General features: G+C 42.0%; 2 protein-coding genes across 3 annotated transcripts; one reads left to right on the forward strand and one right to left on the reverse strand.

The window, feature by feature from the left end:
* Window positions 1–7,265: 7,265 nt before the first annotated feature.
* Window positions 7,266–9,643, forward strand: LOC121767678 (translocon-associated protein subunit beta-like). Of its 2 annotated transcripts, XM_042164015.1 has the most exons (7): window positions 7,266–7,433; window positions 7,506–7,689; window positions 8,447–8,545; window positions 8,648–8,756; window positions 8,834–8,905; window positions 9,040–9,045; window positions 9,327–9,643. In XM_042164015.1, exons 2-7 carry the CDS (start codon window positions 7,508–7,510, stop codon window positions 9,438–9,440), a joined length of 582 nt encoding a protein of 193 aa, XP_042019949.1. In that variant the 5' UTR covers window positions 7,266–7,433; window positions 7,506–7,507; the 3' UTR covers window positions 9,441–9,643. The 2 variants fall into 2 exon arrangements, with proteins under 2 accessions (XP_042019949.1, XP_042019944.1); XM_042164010.1 differs by having other exon boundaries at window positions 7,267–7,689.
* A 679-nt stretch (window positions 9,644–10,322) lies between these two features.
* LOC121780289 (GEM-like protein 5) lies at window positions 10,323–23,053 on the reverse strand. Its single transcript, XM_042177841.1, has 3 exons — window positions 22,643–23,053; window positions 22,171–22,445; window positions 10,323–10,553 (listed from the first exon to the last, which is right to left on the reverse strand). The coding sequence occupies exons 1-3, from the start codon at window positions 23,034–23,036 to the stop codon at window positions 10,323–10,325; spliced, it is 900 nt and encodes a 299-aa protein (XP_042033775.1). The 5' UTR covers window positions 23,037–23,053.
* Between the last annotated feature and the right edge of the window lie 561 nt (window positions 23,054–23,614).

A 23,614-nucleotide genomic window follows, 5' to 3' on the forward strand; every position in this document is an offset into this window, starting at 1 on the left:
TGAGATTTGATCATTGGTCAATCATACTAATAGTAGGATTTGATCTTTGGTCAATTATACAAATCTGCCACTTCGGAGTCAACTGCGTTGTACTCCATCCGTTCCATAGTAATGGAGGTGTTTCTTTTCAGCACGGAGATTAAGAAAAATTGTATTACGTAAGTTAAGTAAAGGGAGAATAAATTGGAAAATGAAAAAAGGTAGAGAAATGAAGAGAAAATAAAGTAAGAGAGAGTAAAGTAGATGTGGAGAAATGTGTTGACTTTTATTAAAAAGGGAAATGACTCTATTACTATGGAAGTGAGGAAGTACTATTATAAGTTCGTCACATAAAAAGCGATGAAGGTAATAAGAGTATCCACTATAAGGCGGACACGCCCACTAGCCCCGCCCCAGTTTTTGTCCATAGCCCCAATTTTGTTGTCCATAGCCCCAAAATTCTATTTCCGCCACTATAGTGGACACCTCCAATAGCCCCAAAATTCCAAATACAAAATTCCACATTTTCACATCCCTCCAATAGCCGCGTCCTCGCCGCGAACGCGGCTATCTCGCGTCCGCCCCCCCCCCCCCCCCCAATAGCCCCAAAAGTTGTCCGCCCACCTTCCCCACTATAGCCGCCCGCCCACCGCCGCCCACCGCCTCCAAGACGCGGCTATAGCCGCGTCCTACTATAGTGGACACTCTAAGAGTTTCATGAGAAATACAAATAAAATAAAATTTTAATGCGTATTAATGAGAAATACAAATAAAATAAAATTTTAATGCGTATTAATGTTGCCGGTGCTGCTACACGCCTACACCCATGCCCATTGGGACAAACAGACAAAATAAGAAAATTTTTAGTTATGGGACTATTCATGGGCCCATGCTTGACACATGTCATTATACTAATTTATTACTCCCTATAATATGCGTATCTAAAATTTATAGTTATAATATTTCACTAATTATCTGATAGAAAACAAACTTTTTAAATGTTGATAATTTTGTTATAAATAATTATGAATATATCTCATAAATAAATGTGAATAGATTACAAATATCGAGTTCAAGCATCATGTAAACATGCAACTTTCTCATGCTCAACACCCTCAAAGCTTGAACCAACATTTAACAAAGGAGTAGTCAGTGCTTAATAATAAGTCCCTTGAGCATATAGCTGTGAGTATCCATAGGAGGTGTTCAGTTTCTAGATAAAATAGTACTAAGATATTCCCTCCGTCCCCGATTAATTGTCACTCTTTGACCGGACACGAGTTTTAAGAAATGTAAAGAAAAGTTGGTTGAAAAAGTTAGTGGAATTTGGGACCCACTTTTTTTTATTGGTTTTATATTAAAATGTGAGTGAAGTGAGTTAGTGGAATGTGAGACCTACTTACTATTTATGGTAAAAATGAAGTGTGACAATTATTGGGACCGAAATGGAAAAGAGTGACAATTAATCGGGGACGGAGGGAGTATAATATAGCATTCAGTTGTGAGATTATTTTAGTAACAGGAGTTAGCTATGACTAATTATCACATGATTATTTATCGAGGATTGAGTTATCTCATGAACTAAACATACTACATATTTAATCTCGGAATATAATCTTGCAAATCGTACGCCTCCTTAATATAGATAATACTAATATTTTTAATAAAATAGGAAATAAAAAGAACATAAAAAGAAGATGATAGGAGTACATAAGTTGATGGACTATTGATGGGGTACGAACTAAACAAGCCCAACAGCAGTGACGGCCCATCAGCCCAAAGCCCAAGGAGGAGTATGAGTTCGGCATTACCAAAGAGTTCGGAGGAGTTCGGCATTACCAAAGAGTTCGGCCTCAGCCTACAGCTCGGTAAAAGCCAACCAATCAAGCTCTGCTCTCAGGTCGGCATCAAGCTCTACTCTCAGATCGGCAACCAAAGCAGTTCGGTCTCGGTATTCGACCGAACAAAGAGTTAGTGGACCCATACAGGATGTCCATCACACCCACTACCACGTGATGTCAGTTCAGGCCACGATCGTAGGCCATGACCTACGCTTCACCCACGATCTTAGGCCATAACCTACACGACATCCACGACTTAGGGTGGTGACGCAAGCCATGATCTGAGTTCATTATATAAATAGAACTTAGATCTGGTAGAAAAAGGTTAGAATCTCTCTAGAGAAATAATCATATAGCAAGTCTGTGTTGTAAGCTGTAATTCGCAGATCAAGCAATACAAACCTGCCCCCATTTCTCCCCGTGGACGTAGATTTACCTCAGTAAATCGAACCACGTAAAATTCTCTGTGTCGTAATTTATTTTTACGAGCATTTATCATCATCAAAAATTCGCGGAATCATCAACTATTAATACAATTAATTCATGATAATCTTTGTTAGAACGAAATCAACGCAACCTCACTTCTAAATCACACTAACTTTTTAAGCTTCACTCCACAAATTTTTATCAATCCCCTCATTTCTCACATTATTTTATGTCTATTTGTCAATACTTGACATATTACGAGGTCCGAAAATTGCTTGATTTTCCACTCTGTTAATCAAAGACTTTAGTGTAAGTTGGCACATAGCCACATACTAATTGGATTTTGATATTGTAAACACGGCACTGTTTACACTTCCCATATTAATTAGGAGTAGTAGTATTAAATATGCTTTTTTGTATCATTTTTATACTCAAGTTGCACGTACTAAATGGATTTAAATATTATAAACACGGTACTAATTTAATTTCTCACAATTAACCATGAAATATGCTTTTTGGTATTATTATTATTATTTAGAGAAAAGCAGGAGGGATTACATATTAATTTATTCATCGAAAATGGTAAAACCAGAACTAAAACATGGTCTGAAATAGCGAATCTAATGAGATGAGATTTGAGCCACCAACATGCAATCTGGAGTGTAATAAATATTCACATAAATCATCTAAATGTAGTAATATTTGATTTGGATGTATTAATTAATGTTTATTTGTGCAGGTTTATTTGCAGAATTAGTATTAAATTATAATTTACCAGATGATGTAAGAAGGATAATGATCATTAATAGTTTTTAAAATGATTTCATCGTCACTACTGAGATTATTTCTAAAAAATTTATCATTTTCTAGCTGGGATCTGAATCTTTGTTTGGAAACGTAAATTTTTGCCATAAAATACTCAAAATAGGTAGCTGGACTATCTCTAACACACCAATAAGATTCGGAACTTTCTAGACGTGAATTACTTGTGGACTTATGGGCCCATTTATACGGCAGTTCTTGAACTTCAGATTCTGGGCCTTGGCCCGTAGAAAACAAGGATGAAATTATCCCTTTTTCTATAGTTTGTTTCTTTTTATAACTTTGATTTTATACCATTGGGATAATTCATCTAAAAAAATCAATCTATTAGAGAGAGCTTGTTTGGTCCGTCAATGCCCATATAATTGATGCGAAGCAAGTGTCGTAACACAAGAATAATTGCTCGTTACATGCAATTATGAAGGTTAATTCAATCTAAAATTCGTGAGTTGGTCCGAGTAAACCGGAAAATGTACAATTGGGATATATTCTTTTGTGACCCGAATTATACTTGAGGCATTTACTTTGGGTTTGTAACGAAGAAAGATTAGGAGTATTCAATACTTTATACTAGTATATTCAAATTACTTGTTTTTTTAATTGTTAATGCTTTAGTTAATTGGAGAGCTTAATTGATAACTATAATTAAATAATACTCATTAGATATTCAAATCAAGGGCCTAGATGATTAGTCCCGGAATATCAATACGATTAACAAAAAACGTCAATAAAGATATTAAGGTCAATTTACAATAAATTAGTTATAACTAACTTTTGAAAAATATCTCATTACTTTAAAACGCATATAACTTTCTCGATTTAAATTATGTTTTCGCACAACATATATCAAATTAAAAATAATTTCATAAGGATTTTAACGAGATCTCACTTGCATATGTTTCGATGTCAAAATTTGAAAAAAATTTCAATTTTTTTTATTTTTTCGTACAGCAATAATGTCAACATAGTATACAAAATATGTAAATATACTACATGTAGAATGTCAATATAAACAATGTGTTAACATTCTCAAAGTATTGTGTTGACGTTCTCAAAGCATCGTGTTGATATTTTCGAAACACTATATTTACATTTTCATCCAAAACCCTAATTTGATAGTTTTTTTTATCTTTTTCAATTTAATTAATAAAAACGAAAATTACACATGATAAATTTTAGACCACAAGATTTCTAAAATCCTATGGTCTTAAATTAGTTGTAGTTAACAATTAAATGATGAGTTAGCAATTAATCACTCCCCTCAGTTAATTTATGGTATATTTGTTTATCTATTTATTTATACCTGTTTTATATTTGGAGATTGTTTGAGTGCCCTAAGCTTCAATACCATGCCCTAAGCTTCAATACCAATATTATCTTCATCCACATATACATATATTACTCCATAATTATATTCACAATTATATAAGGTTAGATATATATAATAGTACGAAAAAATATTGTGGATAAACTAAAATTTCATAAGTGGGAAGAGCCATTGGTTGAAAAATTCAAGTGGGGGTGAAAGAATTAATTCCAATATATCAGAATGAGACACGAGTTACGACTTTTGGCACACAATCAAATTGATTCTATAGGATCAAATAATTGTAGTCAAATTTGAATGCAACTTTACAATAGATGTTATTCTATATATACGTTCCAAATAAAATGTCAACCCAATTCCACGAGTTAGTTTAATAAGAAATATACGAATTGAAGTGGTCAATGGAATTACTATGCAGTCCACATAACTAAAAATGATGTGACCGCTCAAGGTCAAATCTAAAATCCGGAAAATATATATTTTGTATTTTTGTATCGATTAATTAAGTATTAAAGTATACTCACTCACTAGTTATTAGCCGATTGTAGTAATTTACAATAGACAATATCAACTTGTTATAAAATAAAATAATATAATAGTATAAAATAAACTACTGTTGTTTTGGCAACTTCAAAAATTACATATTAGAATAATGTATTCCTATTGAGGTATCATCAAGTTGCATGGATTGTTGGCTAAGAATGCTCTTACTTCAAGTATCAATATTTTGAATTTGACATTTCTTTTTCAAAACCAATTTATAAAAGTTCAAATTAAACTAATACTATTATTATAATGATTCACAATTACAAAGTTTTTAGTCATAAAATGACCCTATGACTCAAGCAGTAATGCTAATTCACGTTAGGAGTAATTCATGTGAACTAAAGGAAAAATAGTATTTTAAGCCAAATGTTTAATTTTTAGTATTTGTTAATCTTTGTGACTATTTTTAAACCTATATTTACAATAGCAAAATAAATACTGAGTTTGATATAATAACTCTTTATAAAATTTGACTAATAGACATGCAACCATCTTCGAACTTATAACAATTTGAAGGATTAGTTTATATATGATCGATATGCATAATATATAAGTTCTATAAACTAGTACTATATGTATATGATATTTTATAGTATTTTTTTTTAAAATAAATAAATTGATGAGCAATTATTTTCAGATAATCATATACATGCATGGTGCAGAAAGAGAAGACACTGGGGCCATGCAGAATATATTCTTTATATGGGCAATGGGATAATGTTGCAGAAATGAATGGACAAAAATAGAATAAATTTGAGAGAGTTACCAAAAAAGAAAAAGTAGTCAATCATGCATGGGTGTCACCCCTCAGCTATAAATAGGAATGCAGTGTAATGATCATAAGCAGGAAAATCAGTGGAGTGTGAGAAGAGGGAGTTCTTGCACGAGGGCGAGAGTTCAAGTTTGATAGCCAAGGATGACTTGCCTGTGTCAAATTCATCAAATGTTCAAGTTTAATTAATCATTGATGTTTTGAGATTTAGGCAGTCTCCTTGGCTAATCTCACTTGCTCTTCTCATTTCATGCTAGGCCTACTTTTTCATCAATACAAGTTTAAATGAGGAAATGAGTTCTTGCATGATGATAAGAGTTCAAGTTTGATAGCCAAGGATGACTTGCCTGTGCCAAATTACTCATCAAAAATTAAATTAGTTAGTTTTTGATATGTTTGGAAGTAGGCAGTCTCCTTGGCTAGTCCCACTTGCTCTTCTCATTCATGCTAGGCCTCTTTTTCCATCAATGCAACTTCTCCACCTAGAGAGAGAGAGGGAGAGGGAGAGGGAGAGTAGTATATGAGGAAATGAGTTCTTGCATGAAGATAAGAGTTAGAGTTTGATAGCCAAGGATGACTTGGCTGTGCCAAATTACTCATCAAAAAGTTAGTTTTGATGTAGTAATTGGATTTAGGCAGTCTCCTTGGCTAACCTCACTTGCTCTTCTTAATCATGCTAGGCCTACTTTTCCATGAATACAGCTTCTTCACCCAGAGAGAGAGGAAATGCATGGGTTGTGTTTAATAAGTTTTGATGTTGTTGAGTATATTTGGCTAATCTTCCTTGGTTTAAGGCCAGGGCTGCCTTGCCTCATTTCCCCATCAACTGTAAAAGTATGAAAGAAATGCAATAAAAGCTTAACAGTTGGCGTGCGAATAAATGGACAGAGATGGGATGCTTGTTTACATCGGTGGAAAGATATGACGAGCAACAATAATACTGGAGCAGCAGCTGGAAAGAAGGTGGCCATTTCATCCATGGGCAGCTGCACTTGAGATTCTTCAAACTGGACCAGCTTCCTTCAATCCACACGTGACTCGAATATGGGATGAAATTGATGTAACCATCGGGGGGGATAAACTGTTTTTTTTCTTTGTATAAGCATTATGCTACGAGTAATCTAAATAGGAAACTAAAGATACTGATATTTTTATTTATTTAGATTGATGCAAATTAAAACATATAATAATTAATATTATATCATATCCAAATTCAAACAAAAAATTGATGTATTTCTTTATGAAAATTAATATAATATTTGAATAATTTTGGAGTATTTTTTAGAAAAATAAATATACTTAATTTGAGCATTCAAATTAATTTATACTCGCCTACTTGTTATTCTTTCATATTCATAATCGATTATATATTTATTAGGATCTGTTACAAGTAGTATAAAATACACATATATTAAAATTAAATTTGAAATCAACTAAAAAATTGAACTCTGACAAAAAAAATCATATTGAAAATCGAAAAATATAAAAATAAAATTTAAATTATAAATTGTTTTGCAGTTAATAATTTCAGATATTTTGCTGGATCCCTTGTCAGTTACTGAAAAATTTCAGATGGTTTATTGCATCTAGCAACGAGTTGAATTGAAATCGGTAGCGGCAATTTGTCAATTAAAATACTGTACATTTGTCGCGAAATCTGCCAAGCGGCTTTAGACGTGGCAGTGAAATTATTGAGTAGTGGTCGGAAATTACGATAAAGGTAAACCCTAGCTCTGGAATTGAATCCCAATTCTCTTCTCATCTCCTGCTCCACTCCTCTCCTTCAAAGCAGTGATGGCGAATTCGAATTTCGGCTTCCCGATCTTCATTCTCGCCGCTCTGTTGCTGGCCTCCTCGACGATCGCCACCTCCCAAGCTCCATTCATCGTCGCCCACAAGAAGGCCTCTCTCACTAGCCTCAAACCCGGCTCTGAACGCGTCTCCGTCTCCATCGATATCTACAATCAAGGATCCGCGTATGTTATACTTCGTTTTACTTCCCCTTTCCTTTCAGATCTGTGTTTATTAAGACTCTATTGATGGTAATTTTGTTAGATTGCTGTGATCCAGCCAAGTAATTCCGTTGCTGCAACGTAATTTTATGATATTTATTGGGGGTTTTGTGGTTACTTAATAAATGCTTCTGATCAATGGTTTTTGGTGGTTTATATTGATAACTTTGAGGTTTAATTAGGGTTTTATAGAGGATCCTTAATTTGTAACTGCAGTTCCCATTGAATATGATAGGTGTGCTAGTGCAATGTGCAAACTCTCTTAATCTAGTATAAAGAGACTTCTATCTACAGTTAGTTGCTAATTGACTTTAGACAATGAGTGCTTGATGTTGCCCGATCCATTGGAAACTTGAAAATGATTATTGCACTATTTATCTTGATCCATGAGCTGGACTTTAATTATTTGCCTGCCTTGTTAGTATATTATATAGGTAGTTTGGTGATCGACTTTGTAGGATATTTGGTAACAAGGTATATAATTTGTTGTGATGGGAGGAGAGAGTATCTATGCAGATTCATATATTTTGTTGGTTTTTTGCATTTATATTAATGAGTTTCCCTAATATGGAAAGGAGTATTAATGAATCCTCTGATTGTAGATCACATCTTCTGCTGTTCTTAAATGAAATAAACCTCTTTCTTTAATTCCTATTGGTCTCTGACAGTTGTACAGTATCCTACAATGATGTGCTAACGCAATACTCTTCTGCATGTTTAGGACTGCTTACGACGTGACACTTCACGATGATAACTGGTCTAGTGATGTATTTGGCATTGTCGCTGGTAACACATCAGTCTCCTGGGAAAGGCTTGATGCGTAAGTCATTATTGAGTGAAAATGATATTCCTTTGATTAATCTGTTACCGCAGTTAGTCCTATTTTTGTTATCTCATTTTGCTGTTATGTTTATAATTTCAGTGGGGTAGTTCTATCACATTCCTTTGAGTTGGAGGCGAAAACAAAAACTGTTTTTTATAGTCCACCAGCAGTAGTAACTTATCGTGTTCCTACAAAATCCACCTTGCAGGTCTGTTATTTTTCTGAAAAATTATACTATGTACAAATTTAGAAAGTTTGTGTTATTTATAAACTGTGACCTTTCAGGAGGCATTCTCAACTCCAATCCTACCACTTGAAATCCTAGCTGATAGGCCTCCGGTGAAGAAGCTTGACTGGGTAAGTTCTAATAAAATTTTGCTTTATGATTTCACTTCTCCTCATATTTACTAACTAATACTTCCTCTCTCTACTTTTTCCTTGTGGTGATCTTGGAATGGAATTGATTTATGGGGTCACCTGAAATAATTTAGGCAAAGGTACGACACACATTTTATTTCTCTCCGTTGATTCTTTTATGTTAGATAGTCCATCCTTGATCTGGTACGTGAGATTGCTATTTCTGCCGAACTTAGGAATTAAGAAAAAGGTTTCCTTCTATTTGAATTACATAAAAGTTTTTTACAAGTGTACATTGAAACAAACTTTGCTTATATGGGAAACTTTTACAAGTGTACATTGGTGATAGGAATAATTTATATAATTAATGAATGTCCTCCCAATGCTGCAATCATTGAAAAACTATTTTTCACACTCGCAGAAGCTGCTGGCTAAATACGGATCCCTTGTTTCGGTGGTAATCATTGTTGTCTTGTTCGTGTACCTGGTGGCCTCTCCATCCAGTGGTGCCAAGGGTAGCAAGAAGAAGCGCTAATCAACAAACTTATGTGCGTTGCAACCTCATTGCCCTCTATTCTGTAACTGGTGCTGCTGGTTTTTGGGTTCTGTTTTTGTTAGTACAATTTTCACACTTGTAGCATTAGACACTAGACGTGAGATAGCATGATAGTACATCGGCCTCTCTTGATATTTAACTCTCCATAAAAAGTCTTCATATTGATGTTTTGCTTTTGTTGAGAGCTCTCTAAAGTTAAAAGGTGGAATGCATCTACGTCATGTCCTAATTTATACGAGTTTCATGTTTGAATTGTGCAAAAAAATAAAAATTTTAGTGCAGTTAATTTAATGCAGGGGTGACTTTATATGTTCATTGCAATGATTTTAGTTTTCACGAAAAAAAAACACTTGCCACATATACTCATCTCTGTATATGTATAAAGTACGAATTATTTTCAGTCCTTAGATCATGAAGATTTGCAGTGAATTTACAGTTGTGTTGTAGTGTGAATTTGTGATCATGAGTTCATTCAAATGGTTTATAGTTTGTTACTTTGTTGTTTAGTAAAAATAGCTACATTAATTAAGGGGAATGTATGCGTCTTTCATTCATTTAATACTCCATTATCTATTGCTTATTTGTGTTGCATTTTCTATTACATAAGTAGATGAACAGTCTGTAAAGTTCAAGATTCTCCAAGGTTAGGCATATTATTATATATTCTTCTTATGTAAATCCCAAATCATTTATATTGTCAATAGTATATGAAATTATATTATAAGAAAATAGAGTAGCCAATAGAAACGAAAGTAAAATAGCAATAGAAATCAAAGGAATGATAATCTCAGACTGTAAAAAATGAAATAACAAATGTTGTCTGGAACTCAATGTTCAGTACAGACCATATAGGCCGTTGCTCTAAGCATACTTTGGCCCACCGGCCGGAGGAGGTTGAGACACAGGAACTCCGGCTGCCGCGAATTTAGAAATGCCATCAAAGAGATGATTGGTGGCTTTTTCGTAGTTGACAAATCCCATAAACCAGAAATCGTGGCCGTCCGTTGACACCAACTGTATGTATCTCTCCGTTTGATGCTCCCTCATCACCACTGGATTCACGCTCCCTATCTTTGCTACTGGTATCAAAATCTGCACCATTTTTTATCACTTACTCATTGCTTAATTGTTCTTTAGAATTATGAAAATTCCCATGCATCTCAGAGTTGAACTCAGGATTCATCAAGGGAGAAGTACCAACGTGGAAAAATTGTGATGCATTTTTTGACAAAGTAAAAATGCTAAATTGCTGAAAAAAATCATGAAATTTTATCCAAATTTGGTTCGCCTTGCTATTTTAAAAATTAATTGAAAAATTATTGATGGGGTACGTACTAAACAAGCCCAATAGCAGTGACAGCTCGGCCAGCCCAAAGCCCAAGAGTTCAGTTCGGCATTACCAAAGAGTTCGGCCTCAGCCTACAGCTCGGTAAAAGCCAACCAATCAAGCTCTGCTCTCAGGTCGGCATCAAGCTCTACTCTCAGATCGGCAACCAAAGCAGTTCGGTCTCGGTATTCGACCGAACAAGGAGTTAGTGGACCCATACCGGATGTCCAACACACCCACTACCACGTGATGTCAGTTCAGGCCACGATCGTAGGCCATGACCTACGCTTCACCCACGATCTTAGGCCATAACCTACACGACATCCACGACTTAGGGTGGTGACGCAAGCCATGATCTGAGTTCATTATATAAATAGAACTTAGATCTGATAGAAGAGGTTAGAATCTCTCTAGAGAAACAATCATATAGCAAGTCTGTGTTGTAAGCTGTATTTGGCAGATCAAGCAATACAAACCTGCCCCCATTTCTCCCCGTGGACGTAGATTTACCTCAGTAAATCGAACCACGTTAAATTCTCTGTGTCGTGATTTATTTTTACGAGCATTTATCATCGTCAATAATTCGCGGAATCATCACTGGCGCCGTCTGTGGGAAACGAAGAACAAAATTTGTGATAAAGCGAATTTTTGATCCATTTTTTCCACCCAAAAAATGCATACCAGATCGCAGAATACCCGCATTCCTGCCCGTGAGAACCCGGAGGAAGCCAATCCATCCCATAGGTCTGGAAAACAGCCTAGGGATAAATCCACCACCAGTTCTCATGGCGAAGGAACAGGCCGCTCCAAAAATCGTCCCACTGAGTCTTCCCAGCAGCCTGATCTGAATGAGGCTGTCAAGCTGTTCTTGGCTGAGAAGCAGGATGAGTTCTTAGCCTTCCTGCAAAAGAGCCAAGAGCCGAAGACGAAAACGGAGGATTCTCCTTCCTCATCCAGACATGAAAGTCACTACCGCAGTAGTGCCGTGTCTTCCAGGAAGAAGAATCCTCAACCCCGACATATTCCTGATCTTCCTCGGTACCGGAATCACAGGAGAACTCAATCTCCTCCATACCGACGAGATATCGGATTCGCCGTGTACGGAGCACTGAAGACTCCGTTCTCGGACGACATCACCCGAACTCCCCTACCACAGAACTACCGAACTCCGTCGATGACTTACGACGGGCTCGTGGACCCTCACGATTTCCTGGGGCGCTATCAATATAACATGGCGAACCAGGGTCTCAACGAGGTCCACATGTGCAAGCTATTTCCCGAGCTGCTCATCGGGAACGCGAGAAGGTGGTTCGATAGCCTCCCCCAGAGCAGCATCAGATCTTACCGAGATCTAATGGATGCCTTCCACAGGAGGTTCTTTCAGAAAGCGGAAGCCCGAATCACTTCGGCTCAGCTGCTTTCTATTCGTCAAGGTCGCGACGAAAAAATCAGCGACTTTATGACAAGATTCCACAAGGAATGCCTGCAAGTGGACGATCTCAACGATCTGCTTGTCATCTCGGCATTCCAAAATGGAATCCTGCCCGGAGCTCTCTACAGGAAGCTCGTTGAGTGCGGTCCGCAGACAGCTCAGGAAATGTGGGACATTGCGGACCAGTACTCCCGAGCCGATGAGGCAGACCGTCGCAAACGGTCGTTAGACAGCTCATCGTCCCGAGGAGACAGGAGGAAGCCCGATCATAGCGATCAGGGACATCCTCGCCGAACTCCTTTTGGCGATCAGGGACATCCTCGCCGAACTCCTTTTGAAAGGATTCAAAGGACTCCGGTGCAAGACAGATTGGGACCCCGTCTCAATCCCGAGAAGCCGCCCGCTCAGTTCGTACCGCTGAACAAGCCGAGAGCGGAAATTTTCGAACTACACTCCGACCTGTTCGAAAAGCCAAAGCGGATGACGAAATCTGCCGCGCGCCGACCCCAGGATAACTACTGCTCCTACCATCAAGACCACGGTCACGATACCGAGGAGTGCAGAAACTTGGCTGCAGGTATCGATGTTCTTGTGAGGGCAGGGACATTGAAAAAATACCAAAGCAAGCAGTCAAAGAAGAATAAGAAGCAGAGAGGTGCGAACTGCGCTCCTCAGGATCCGAAAAGGCAGCCGGATCCCGAAGACGATGACGAGCCGCAATATGATGGAGTAATCCTGACTATTGACGCTCTCCCTGCCGGGAAGACCAAGTCGTCCCAGAAGTCAGAGCGCAGGGGCTCCAATCGAGAGGAGCCAACGCATAAAAGGCTGAAGCAGGACGAAGTGATTACGTTCTCGGATGCTGATCCCGTCCCGGCCATCTCTCCTCACCAAGACGCCATTGTCATCCAAGCCGGAGTGGCAAACAAACTGATCCACAGGGTGTTTGTGGATACAGGAGCGTCAGTCAGCATTCTTTTTAAAGAGTGCTTCGACAAACTAGAAGTGGACCCAGCTCGGCTCAGCCCGGCTCCGCTTCCCCTGAAGAGCTTCGCCCAGGAGGACACCCGCCCTGAAGGTATTATCAGCCTTCCGATCACGGTGGGGAAAGCGCCTACTAGCTCCAGTACGATGATTGAGTTTTTCGTGGTAAAAGCTCGGTCCCCGTACAACGTCATCCTGGGAAGAGACTGGCTCAACACAGTTCGGGCCGTTTGCTCCACCTATCACCTCACCATCAAGATCCCTACTAAAGGAGGGATAGCGGTCATCCGAGGTGACCAAAAAAGAGCAAAGGAATGCCTGCAAATTGCGCTTAGAAGTGCCGAGCAGTCAGATCGGCACCACCAAGCATAGCAATCACAGCAGCCGGAGTCAGAGGCGATGACCGAAGTCATACCGGAGCCGAACTCGATGACAGTTCAGCTGTACGAAGACGATCCATCCAGAACGGTTAAGATCGGCTTCGCGGGAACGCCTCTACTTCGGGAAAAAACCATCCAGCTCCTCAAGGAGTACAAAGACGTCTTTGCATGGTCTCCGTTGGACATGACCGGAGTGCCCCCCGAGGTAATCACTCATCGTTTAAATATTGATCCTTCGGTCCGGCCGATAAAACAGAAGCAAAGACTCTTTGCGGCAGAACGAAGTCAAGTCATCCATGACGAAGTCCGTCAATTATTGAAGGCGGATGTGTTATTCGAAGTGAAGTATCCTTCGTGGGTGGCCAATCCTGTCATGATCAAGAAAAAGGAAGGAGGATGGCGGATGTGCATAGATTTCACCGATCTAAATAAGCACTGTCCCAAAGATTGCTATCCCCTTCCGAACATAGATAAAAAAGTAGAAGCTCTGATAGGCTTTGAAATTTTTTGTTTTCTTGATCTATACAAAGGATACCATCAGGTTTTAATGGATGAGATTGACGCTTCAAAAACGGCCTTCATTACTGATTTCGGCATTTTCGCTTATAAAAAGATGCCATTCGGTTTAAAGAATGCCGGAGCCACTTATCAAAGGATGGTAGACAAGCTTTTTCGGCACCTGATTGGAAAGGAAGTCGAAGTATATGTTGACGATATAGTCGTCAAGAGCAAAAGCACCTCGGAGTACGAGCACAACCTCAAGTCCACTCTCAACGTGCTCAAGAAAGCCAACCTCAAACTTAATCCCCAAAAGTGTACCTTTTTGGTAGATTCGGGAAAGTTTCTGGGTTGTTGGGTTTCAAAAGACGGACTCAAGGCAAACCCCTCAAAGGTTCAAGTCGTTCAGAACATGGCGATGCCGAAGTCCATACATGACGTGCAAAGGCTAACCGGATGTCTAGCCGCACTGAGTCGATTCCTTTCCCAAGCAGCCGAAAAACAACTGCCGTTCTTCAAGGTGTTGAAAAAGGCACCAAAGTTCGAGTGGGGAGCCGAGCAGAAAAAGGCCTTTGACGAGCTCAAAAGTTATCTAGCCGAGCTTCCTATTCTCTCTGCTCCAGCCGAAGCCGAAGTACTATTCTTATACTTAGCGGCATCGGATCAAACCATCAGCGCGGTGCTTGTACGAGAAGAAGGCCTAAAGCAGTTTCCCATCTACTTTACAAGCCGAGCATTAAGAGGTCCAGAAACAAGGTATCAACCTCTGGAAAAAATTGCTCTGGCGTTAGTAAATGCAGCAAGGAGACTGCGGCCATACTTCTATGCTCACAAGGTATGCGTCTTAACCGATCTACCTCTTCGGCAAGTTTTGACCAAGCCAGAAGCATCGGGCAGAATCGCCAAGTGGGCTATAGAGTTGGGAGAGCACACAATTGAATATCTACCTCGGAAAGCCATCAAGGGACAAGCCTTGGCAGATTTTCTTGCAGAAGCGAAGTTCGATCAAGCAATTCCTATTATTGCCGAACAGAAGAATTCTGCCAATGCCGAACTAGCACAACCCTTGGAATCCGAAGTAGAGCCGCCGGACTGCTGGAGCGGATTCGTAGATGGAGCTTCAAACAAGATGGGAAGTGGAGCTGGTATTTTACTTGTCGCTCCCGACGGACACGAGGTAACCTACTTACTTCGTTTCCTATTCCCCACTACTAATAATGAAGCCGAGTACGAAGCCCTCCTGGCCGGACTCCAGTTAGCGCAAAGTCTACTCGTCAAATCTCTCAAAGTCCATTGTGATTCACAAGTCATAGTAAATCACATGTTGGGTACAAGTGAAGCCCGTGACGAGAGAATGAAGAAGTATTTGGACAAAGCGCAAAGCATCAGCCGAAGTTTCTCCTATTTTCGGATAATCCGCATTCCCAGAGCGGAAAATAGCCGAGCAGATACCTTAAGTAAGTTGGCCTCAGATCCGAGCTCAAAGGCGGAAGAATTAATGCATCGAAGCATTGATGAAGCCGAGGTACATTCTGTATCCAGCTCGCCGAACTGGATGACGCCGATCTTGCAGTATCTGGATCAAGGACAATTGCCCGAGGATAAGAGAGAAGCTCGGAAGATCACGTGCCGAGCTCTTCGGTACGAACTTCATGAAGGAGTCCTCTTTAGAAAGTCTTACCTCCAGCCGTTATTGCGGTGCGTAGGACCAGAAGAGACGGACTACATCCTCAGAGAAGTTCATGAAGGATCGTGCGGTAGCCACATCGGAGCCAGAGCTTTAGCTAAAAAAGTTCTGAGATGGGGATATTATTGGCCAACCATGGTACAAGAGGCAGTGCAGCTCGTCAAGAAGTGTACGAAGTGCCAAATTCATGCAAATGTCCCAAGGATGCCGCAGACCGATCTATACACTATGCAAAGCCCTTGGCCTTTCATGCAATGGGGCATAGACATAGTGGGACCACTTCCTCAAGCTCCTCGGCAAATGAAATTCCTTATCGTTGCCGTGGACTACTTCACGAAGTGGGTGGAGGCTGAACCATTAGCTACGATAACGAGCTCAAAGGCATTGGACTTCGTCTGGAAGAACATAGTGTGCCGATTTGGCATACCCCACATCCTCATCTCGGATAATGGGACTCAGTTCACCGACAAGACGTTCAAGAATTGGTGCCAAGAGCTGAACATACAACAGCGGTTCACTTCGGTCTCCCATCCCCAAGCAAACGGACAAACGGAAGTAACGAACCGGATTCTGGTGAAAGGGTTGAAAGCTCGGTTAGAACAAGCCAAAGGACAATGGGTAGAAAATCTCCCTCAAGTCCTATGGTCCTACCGAACTACACCCAAAACCTCCAACGGTGAAACTCCGTATAGTCTGGTGTACGGCACTGAAGCCGTAATTCCGGTGGAGATCGGCGTACCCAGTCCCCGAACTCTAAATTTCTCCTCAGAAATGAATGACGACGGACTGAGAGCAGAACTAGATCTCGCCGAAGAAAGAAGAGAATTGGCGTGCATAAAAGCAGCCAAGTATAAGGAGCAAGTAGCCCGGTATTATAACCAAAGGGTGAAAAAGCTTCAATTTCAAGTGGGAGATCTCGTCTTGAGAAACAACGAAGTAAGCCGAGCAGAAAAGCTGGGCAAACTCGAACCCACATGGGAGGGTCCATATCGGGTGTCAGAAGTCCTCGGCAAAGGGTCTTATAAATTGACTCACATGTCAGGAGAACAAGTACCCCGAGCATGGCACGTCTCCAACCTCAAGAAGTTCCACTTGTAAGAGACAAGTCCGGTCAGTCCGTCTCGTGTCTAGTTCGGTCATAGGGGTATGTGTTTTTATTTGTTTGTTTTTTACTTGCACCTTTTACTTGTCGTTTTATAAAAAGTTTAAAGTTTTTTCTTTCGTCTTTTTCATTTTTTCTCTATGTGTTTTGTCCCTATGTGCTTGTCGTCTCTTACAAATGGTACCAAGGTATATCGTTCTTTAAAGACTGATCCCCTTTTTAGATCGATTATTAAAGACTATTGTGAGTCCAAGCTTCTAAGGAGGATATAAGACCACAATTCAGCTTAACAAGCAGTCCGTCTGAAACGAACTGCAATAAGCCAACGATTGTGAGTCCAAGCTTCCAAGGAGGATATAAGACCACAATTCAGCTTAAACAAGCAGTTCGTCTGAAACGAGCTGCAACAAGCCCACGATTGCGCGTCAAAGCTTCTAAAGAGGATACAAGACCACAATTCAGCTTAAACAAGCAGTTCGTCTGAAACGAGCTGCAACAAGCCCACGATTGTGTGTCAAAGCTTCTAAAGAGGATACAAGACCACAATTCTGCTTAAGAATCAAGCACTTCGTCTGAAACGAACTGCAACAAAAGTCCGATTCTCGCGATAAAACTTGCCTGAATTAGGACAAGGGAAAGTCCAATCCACGCGATAAAACTCGCCGAATTAGGACGACCAAGTTCGGTCAAAGCAGTTTACCTCATAAGACCGAGGACGACCATGTCTAGTCAAAGAGGTTTACTGCATAAGACCACTTCGGTTAACTGGGAAAGTCCGATCCACGCGATAAAACTCGCCGAATTAGGACAAGGGAAAGTTCGATCCCGGCGACAAAAATCGCAAAATTAGAACACAAACCAAGTCCGGTCAAAGAAGTTTATTTCATCAGACCAAAGACGAGTCCGGTCGAAGATGTTTATTTCATCAGACCAAAGACGAGTTCGGTCAAAGGTGTTTATTTCATCAGACCAAAGACGATTCCGGTCAAAGATGTTTATTTCATCAGTCCGGTCAAAGAAGTTTATTTCATCAGACCAAAGACGAGTCCGGTCGAAGATGTTTATTTCATCAGACCAAAGACGAGTCCGGTCAAAGATGTTTATTTCATCAGACCAAGGACCAAGTCCGGTCAAAGAAGTCTACTTCATAAGACCGAGGACAAGTACGATGAAATTTTTTCGCTAAGCTGTAAATACAGTGTTAGAAGCGAAAACAAAATTTCATTTATCAAATCTTGTTCGGCATACAACTCCGCTACCCTACAAAATGGCGTTACGCTATTACAAAGGACTATTCTACCGTCCAGGGTTGCTGAAGTTAAGCCACCTATCTGCAAAATCCTCTGGAAGCCGAGTTCGGTTGTTCCGAGCAGATGAAGAATAAGCAGGTCGACGAGATGCTATCCTCGACCCAACGCCTCTTCCCCGAGCCCGAGAAGTCCTAACACCTCGGCGATGAAGAGTCTCTGCAATAAGCATCTGCTGATCTTGCTCGCTCATAGTCACAACTCCTCGGCGAATTTCAGTCCGTCCCCGTCTTGACGATTCCGGTTGCTCCTGAGCCCGTTCTCGTCTTGACGTTTCCGGCTGTTCCGGAGTTCGTTGTTGGCTGGGAGTAGGATTTTGAACAAGGGAACCAGAGGTTTGATCTGGAGTGCGAGCATCTGTTGGCACGATATGCCGAAGGAATCTTTCTATGGAGGGGCGCCGAGAAAGAACAATGTCGTACCGAGAAGCCCAGCGCCGTAATGATTTCACAACTTGTTGGCAAGCCGAGCTCTCCAGCGCATTGTTCCTCCGGAGTACAAGATATTCCTCCCACAGTTCGTCAACTCGACTCTGAACATCTGAGATGGTCAATCCCCCGCGCACACGGATGTAATCCTCGTACGCAGTCCTCTCAGCAATGGTCGTATTCAGCTCGGCCTCCAGATCCTTCTTATCGGACTCTAAGTCCTTATTATCGGCCTCCAGCTTCACTAAACGAGCCAGAAGCTCGTCATTCTTCGTCTGATCGGCTATAGCTCTTCTCTCAGCTTCGTCTAAAGCCGAAGAGTACAGCCGTTTCCAGTGAAGTATCTCCATCTCCTTGAGTACAAAGCAGCTATATTAGTTCGGCAGCTGTACCGAGCAGATAGTAAAATACAACAGGAGTAAAGGCGAGTACGAAAAGCTATACGAAGACAAATGTAGAGAATTTTTCATTCACAAGGAAAATTTTTTACACTAGGGCTTCAAGGCCATTTTACAAGGAAGAAACTAGACTAAGAGAAGGGAGACGAAATCATACTCCGCCTGCTTCGTCTCCGGCTCCTCGGTCTGGTACAGCTTCCTTCTCCTGGGCTACCTCAGCCTCGGCCTCGCCTCCTGCCGGCCTCGCCTCCGCCTCCTGATCGGCCTCCTTCTCCGGATGCCCGGCCTGATCGACTTCGGCCTCCCGCTCCAGCGGCTCGGCCTCACCCTCTCCGTTGTAAGTCGAAGCGGGTGAAACGGGTCCCACGGAGGCAAAGATAGCCTCCAGGTTCTCGTCCCGATCAGCTCGACAACTCCGGACTCGGTCTGCAGAAAGCAGGACCGAGGATGAAGCGAGCTCCTCAAGGAGCGGCAGATTCTGAAGCCGAGCAGCTATCTCTCGGCTGTACAGAGGCAGCACGACGTCGGGCCCCTGCTCGCCCTTATCGGCAATTAGCCTTACCAGACTACCGACAAAGGCCGAGAACTGGCTGCTCAAAAAGAGTCTCTCCGTGTAGGCACGGAGACCCTCTCCTTGGGCAACCACGGCGGCAGCATCCCTCCGTTTCGTCTGCTCTCGCTGGATGACGAGCTGGTTTTTGGCAAACTGAGCTTCATCCTGGGCCGAAATCCTAGCAGCCCTGGCTTTCTCAAAGTTTGCCTCTGCCTGCTCGGCCCGGTGACAAGCAGCCGCCAATTTCCTCTGCATCTCGGCATAGTCGTTGGACGCTTTGGAGAGTTCGACGGCGACGAGCTTGGAGAGCATATCATTCCTCTGAAAATGGATAAGGAAAAAAGTTAACAGAGGGCACCAAAAATACAAGACAAGCCAAGCCAAGGAATCAAGAAGACAATTCACCTCGGCGAAGTCCGTGGGCCATAAAAATGGCTCACAGATATGCTCCGAAGGAGGCGCCAAGACCACGTCTTTCTCTGGCGCCCTTGGGGGCTTCTGGGTCTTCCCCTTCTTGCTTGCCGAAGTCGACTCCGGCTTCTTTGGACCCGAAGAGGTCTTTTGCCTCTTCGGATTCTTCTCGGCATCAGGCGCCGAGCTGGTAGCCTTCTCTCTCTCCGGCTCCACAAGCTCGGAGGACTTTCTGATAGCCTTATTCAACATGAACACTGCCAAAAAGCAAGAAAGCAAAGTCAGATTTTCTTCGTTAAAGCAGTAGAGCATAAAGATAAAGAGAAATCCTCACCCTCGGCCTCTTCGTCCGAAGACGAGATGTCGAACACGACGTCGCCCTTGACGAGCTCAGACTCCGTGTATTGTTTCCTAACTATGGGAATCTTGTTGAGCTCGCCATCGAGCTCGTCCAACGGTTCAGGCCGAGGGTGACGGATAACGGACTCCGGCCCTCTCCAGGGAAAACTAGGAGCCGCGGTCCTATCATAGTAGAAGAAGCGATTTTGCCACTTCGGCCACTTCGTTTTACAAAAGGCCCTAAAGGGCTGTAAAGGGATCAAGTAAAACCAAGACCCCTTCCTCTTAAATTGAAAGAATTTAAGGATCGCCTTCAAAGACAAATCCCTTCCTAACCTACGGAGTTCGGCAGCGAAGGCCGACAAGTGCCTCCAAGAGTTCGGAGTCACCTGGCCTAAAGGAAGCTGAAAAAAATCTAGTAAATCTATAAAGGCAGAAGGGAGGGGGAAACGAAGCCCGCATTCTAAGCAGGCCTCATACACGGTGACGTAACCCTCCGGCGGGGAGTCAGCCCTGTGATCACCGTCAGGTACCACCGCCTTCCCCCCAGGAAAAGAGTATTTTTCGTAAAGGGATATCACAGTATCCTTACTCAAGATACTGTGAAAATACTCTACGGTCTTCTCCCCGGATTCTTTCCGGCTAGAAGACCCCTTACCCCCTTTCCTAACGCTACCCGACTCCGAAGAAGAAGAAGAAGACATTTTTCTTACTTTTTGAAGGTGAAGGTAGTCTGAAGAAATTTTTGAAAGCGGAAGGAAATTTTTCACGCAGAAGATAGAGAGTGCAGAAGAAGCCAATAGCGAAGGTGTTCAAATGATGAAGAAAGACGGTATTTATCAGATTTGGAAAAGATTTCAAATCATCGCACCGTTTCATATCCCACCTTTTCAGGATTCAACGGCCGGATTTTACTGTCGCATTTAATGCCGCATTTAATGCAGTCACGCGCAGGGCACGTCCCCTGACTTCAGCCTCCCCCGTACCCTTTTCCAGAATGCCGAAGTGACTCGCTTCGCCGAAATGAATCACTTCGCTTTTCGGGGGGGGTAGTGATGGGGTACGTACTAAACAAGCCCAATAGCAGTGACAGCTCGGCCAGCCCAAAGCCCAAGAGTTCAGTTCGGCATTACCAAAGAGTTCGGCCTCAGCCTACAGCTCGGTAAAAGCCAACCAATCAAGCTCTGCTCTCAGGTCGGCATCAAGCTCTACTCTCAGATCGGCAACCAAAGCAGTTCGGTCTCGGTATTCGACCGAACAAGGAGTTAGTGGACCCATACCGGATGTCCAACACACCCACTACCACGTGATGTCAGTTCAGGCCACGATCGTAGGCCATGACCTACGCTTCACCCACGATCTTAGGCCATAACCTACACGACATCCACGACTTAGGGTGGTGACGCAAGCCATGATCTGAGTTCATTATATAAATAGAACTTAGATCTGATAGAAGAGGTTAGAATCTCTCTAGAGAAACAATCATATAGCAAGTCTGTGTTGTAAGCTGTATTTGGCAGATCAAGCAATACAAACCTGCCCCCATTTCTCCCCGTGGACGTAGATTTACCTCAGTAAATCGAACCACGTTAAATTCTCTGTGTCGTGATTTATTTTTACGAGCATTTATCATCGTCAATAATTCGCGGAATCATCAATTATGAAATTTGTATTTATTTGCAGCTCTATCCACGACTGAAAAAAGTCGTCCGACGTTGTTCAGCTTACTGACGTATGATATCAACACAGCCATATCATACACAGTTTCACCAACAAGTCCAAAATTCAAAAAAGAAAAATTCGATTGAACTTCAAAATTCGCAAGACAAACCAGAATTCGATTACATTTTGAAAATTTTGTACCTTGTAATAACTCCAAGTCTCTTGGCCGGAGGGTGCGGTGAAGGACAAGGGGCGGTCGCTGCAAAATGCAACGTGGATGTCGGAGAGATAGAGAGTTCCGGCGACCGGACCGGTGGAAGTGGACAGGTAACAAGCAAAGGTCTTTTTGAGCGTCTCGTTTGGATAAGTAGCGAAAGATTGTTTGTAAAGACTCTCAAATCCACCCCCTGTGATTGCTTTGGCGCCCAAGTTCATCTTCCCCCACGCTGCTCCCGACACAGACGATCCCGTCTTCACTACATGCGTGCCAAATATATAAATGTCATCCACACATGAAAATGTAGGGAGAAAACCCATGTTTGAATACATAATTGATAAAGTAAGATAGAGGTAAAATAATAATAAAAAAAATTAATTAAAGTTTTGTTAGGATAAAATGAGTCTCATCTTATTATAGACAAAATCCAAAATTAGAAAAAGAAAAGTTTGTTACAATTTTTCCAAATGTTGTTAGCTGTGACCTCAGCCTTGGTGCTCCACATGTTGAATTTGTGGAGAACTGAATTGAATGGAGTAGAGTTGTTTTTGTCAATAGGAGTATATTGGAGATAGGGTTGATGATGGTTTTGGTAGTCCTTTTGATCGGCTACACCCCACATAGCTGCCTTTTGGTTGTTTGGATGACACGTCGGCACTGCCGGCGTGCCCATCACGTGGGTCCCCCATTTCTCTGCGTCAGGATAGGACGGCTCCGGGTATTGGACGGGTTGGAATTCTTGATTTGCGGGAGCAGAGGAAGATGGCCCCGGAGCTGAGAAAGACGGCTCCGGAGCTGTCGAGATGTGAGGGTATTGGATGGGTTGGGATTCTTGATCTTTGCCGCTCATTGTTTGTTGTGTTTGGTTTGGAAGTTGGATTAGTGTTGATTTCTGAATTGAAGAGGATATTGGTATTTATATAGGTTGATGGATTGAATTGAAGACGCATTTGTTGACCTTTGAATATTCATATATCATAAATATTTGTTTTACTTGTTGCTTGTGTCCACTATGGACACGCCGCGGCGGACGGCGTGAACGGGGGCGGTTGGGGGCGGTCGGCGCGGCTGTTATAGTGGAGGGGTGGGCGCCGCGGGGTGGACGCGGCGGGTGAGGGGGGAGGGCGGCGGACGAGGGATCGCCGCGTGCGGGGCGAGGACGCGGCGGTGGATTGCTGAGAGAGAAGGAGGGGGGCTATAGCCGCGGCTGTCTATTGCTATAGCCGCGGCTGATGCGGGGGCGCGGCGGGAAGAGAAGGGGGGCGGCGGTGGGAGGGGGCTGTCCGCCCCCTATAGTGGACACCCTTAGCCGTGTGATTTTTGGGGAGGTCACATAATTCTTGATTTCATCAATCTTCTAGATGTAAATGATTCACATTAATCAAGTCACATGATGTGGATTGGTAAACGGGCAACTTCCTTGGTACC

This window comes from Salvia splendens, chromosome 2, assembly GCF_004379255.2.
Source record: "Salvia splendens isolate huo1 chromosome 2, SspV2, whole genome shotgun sequence".
Taxonomy (NCBI): domain Eukaryota; kingdom Viridiplantae; phylum Streptophyta; class Magnoliopsida; order Lamiales; family Lamiaceae; genus Salvia; species Salvia splendens.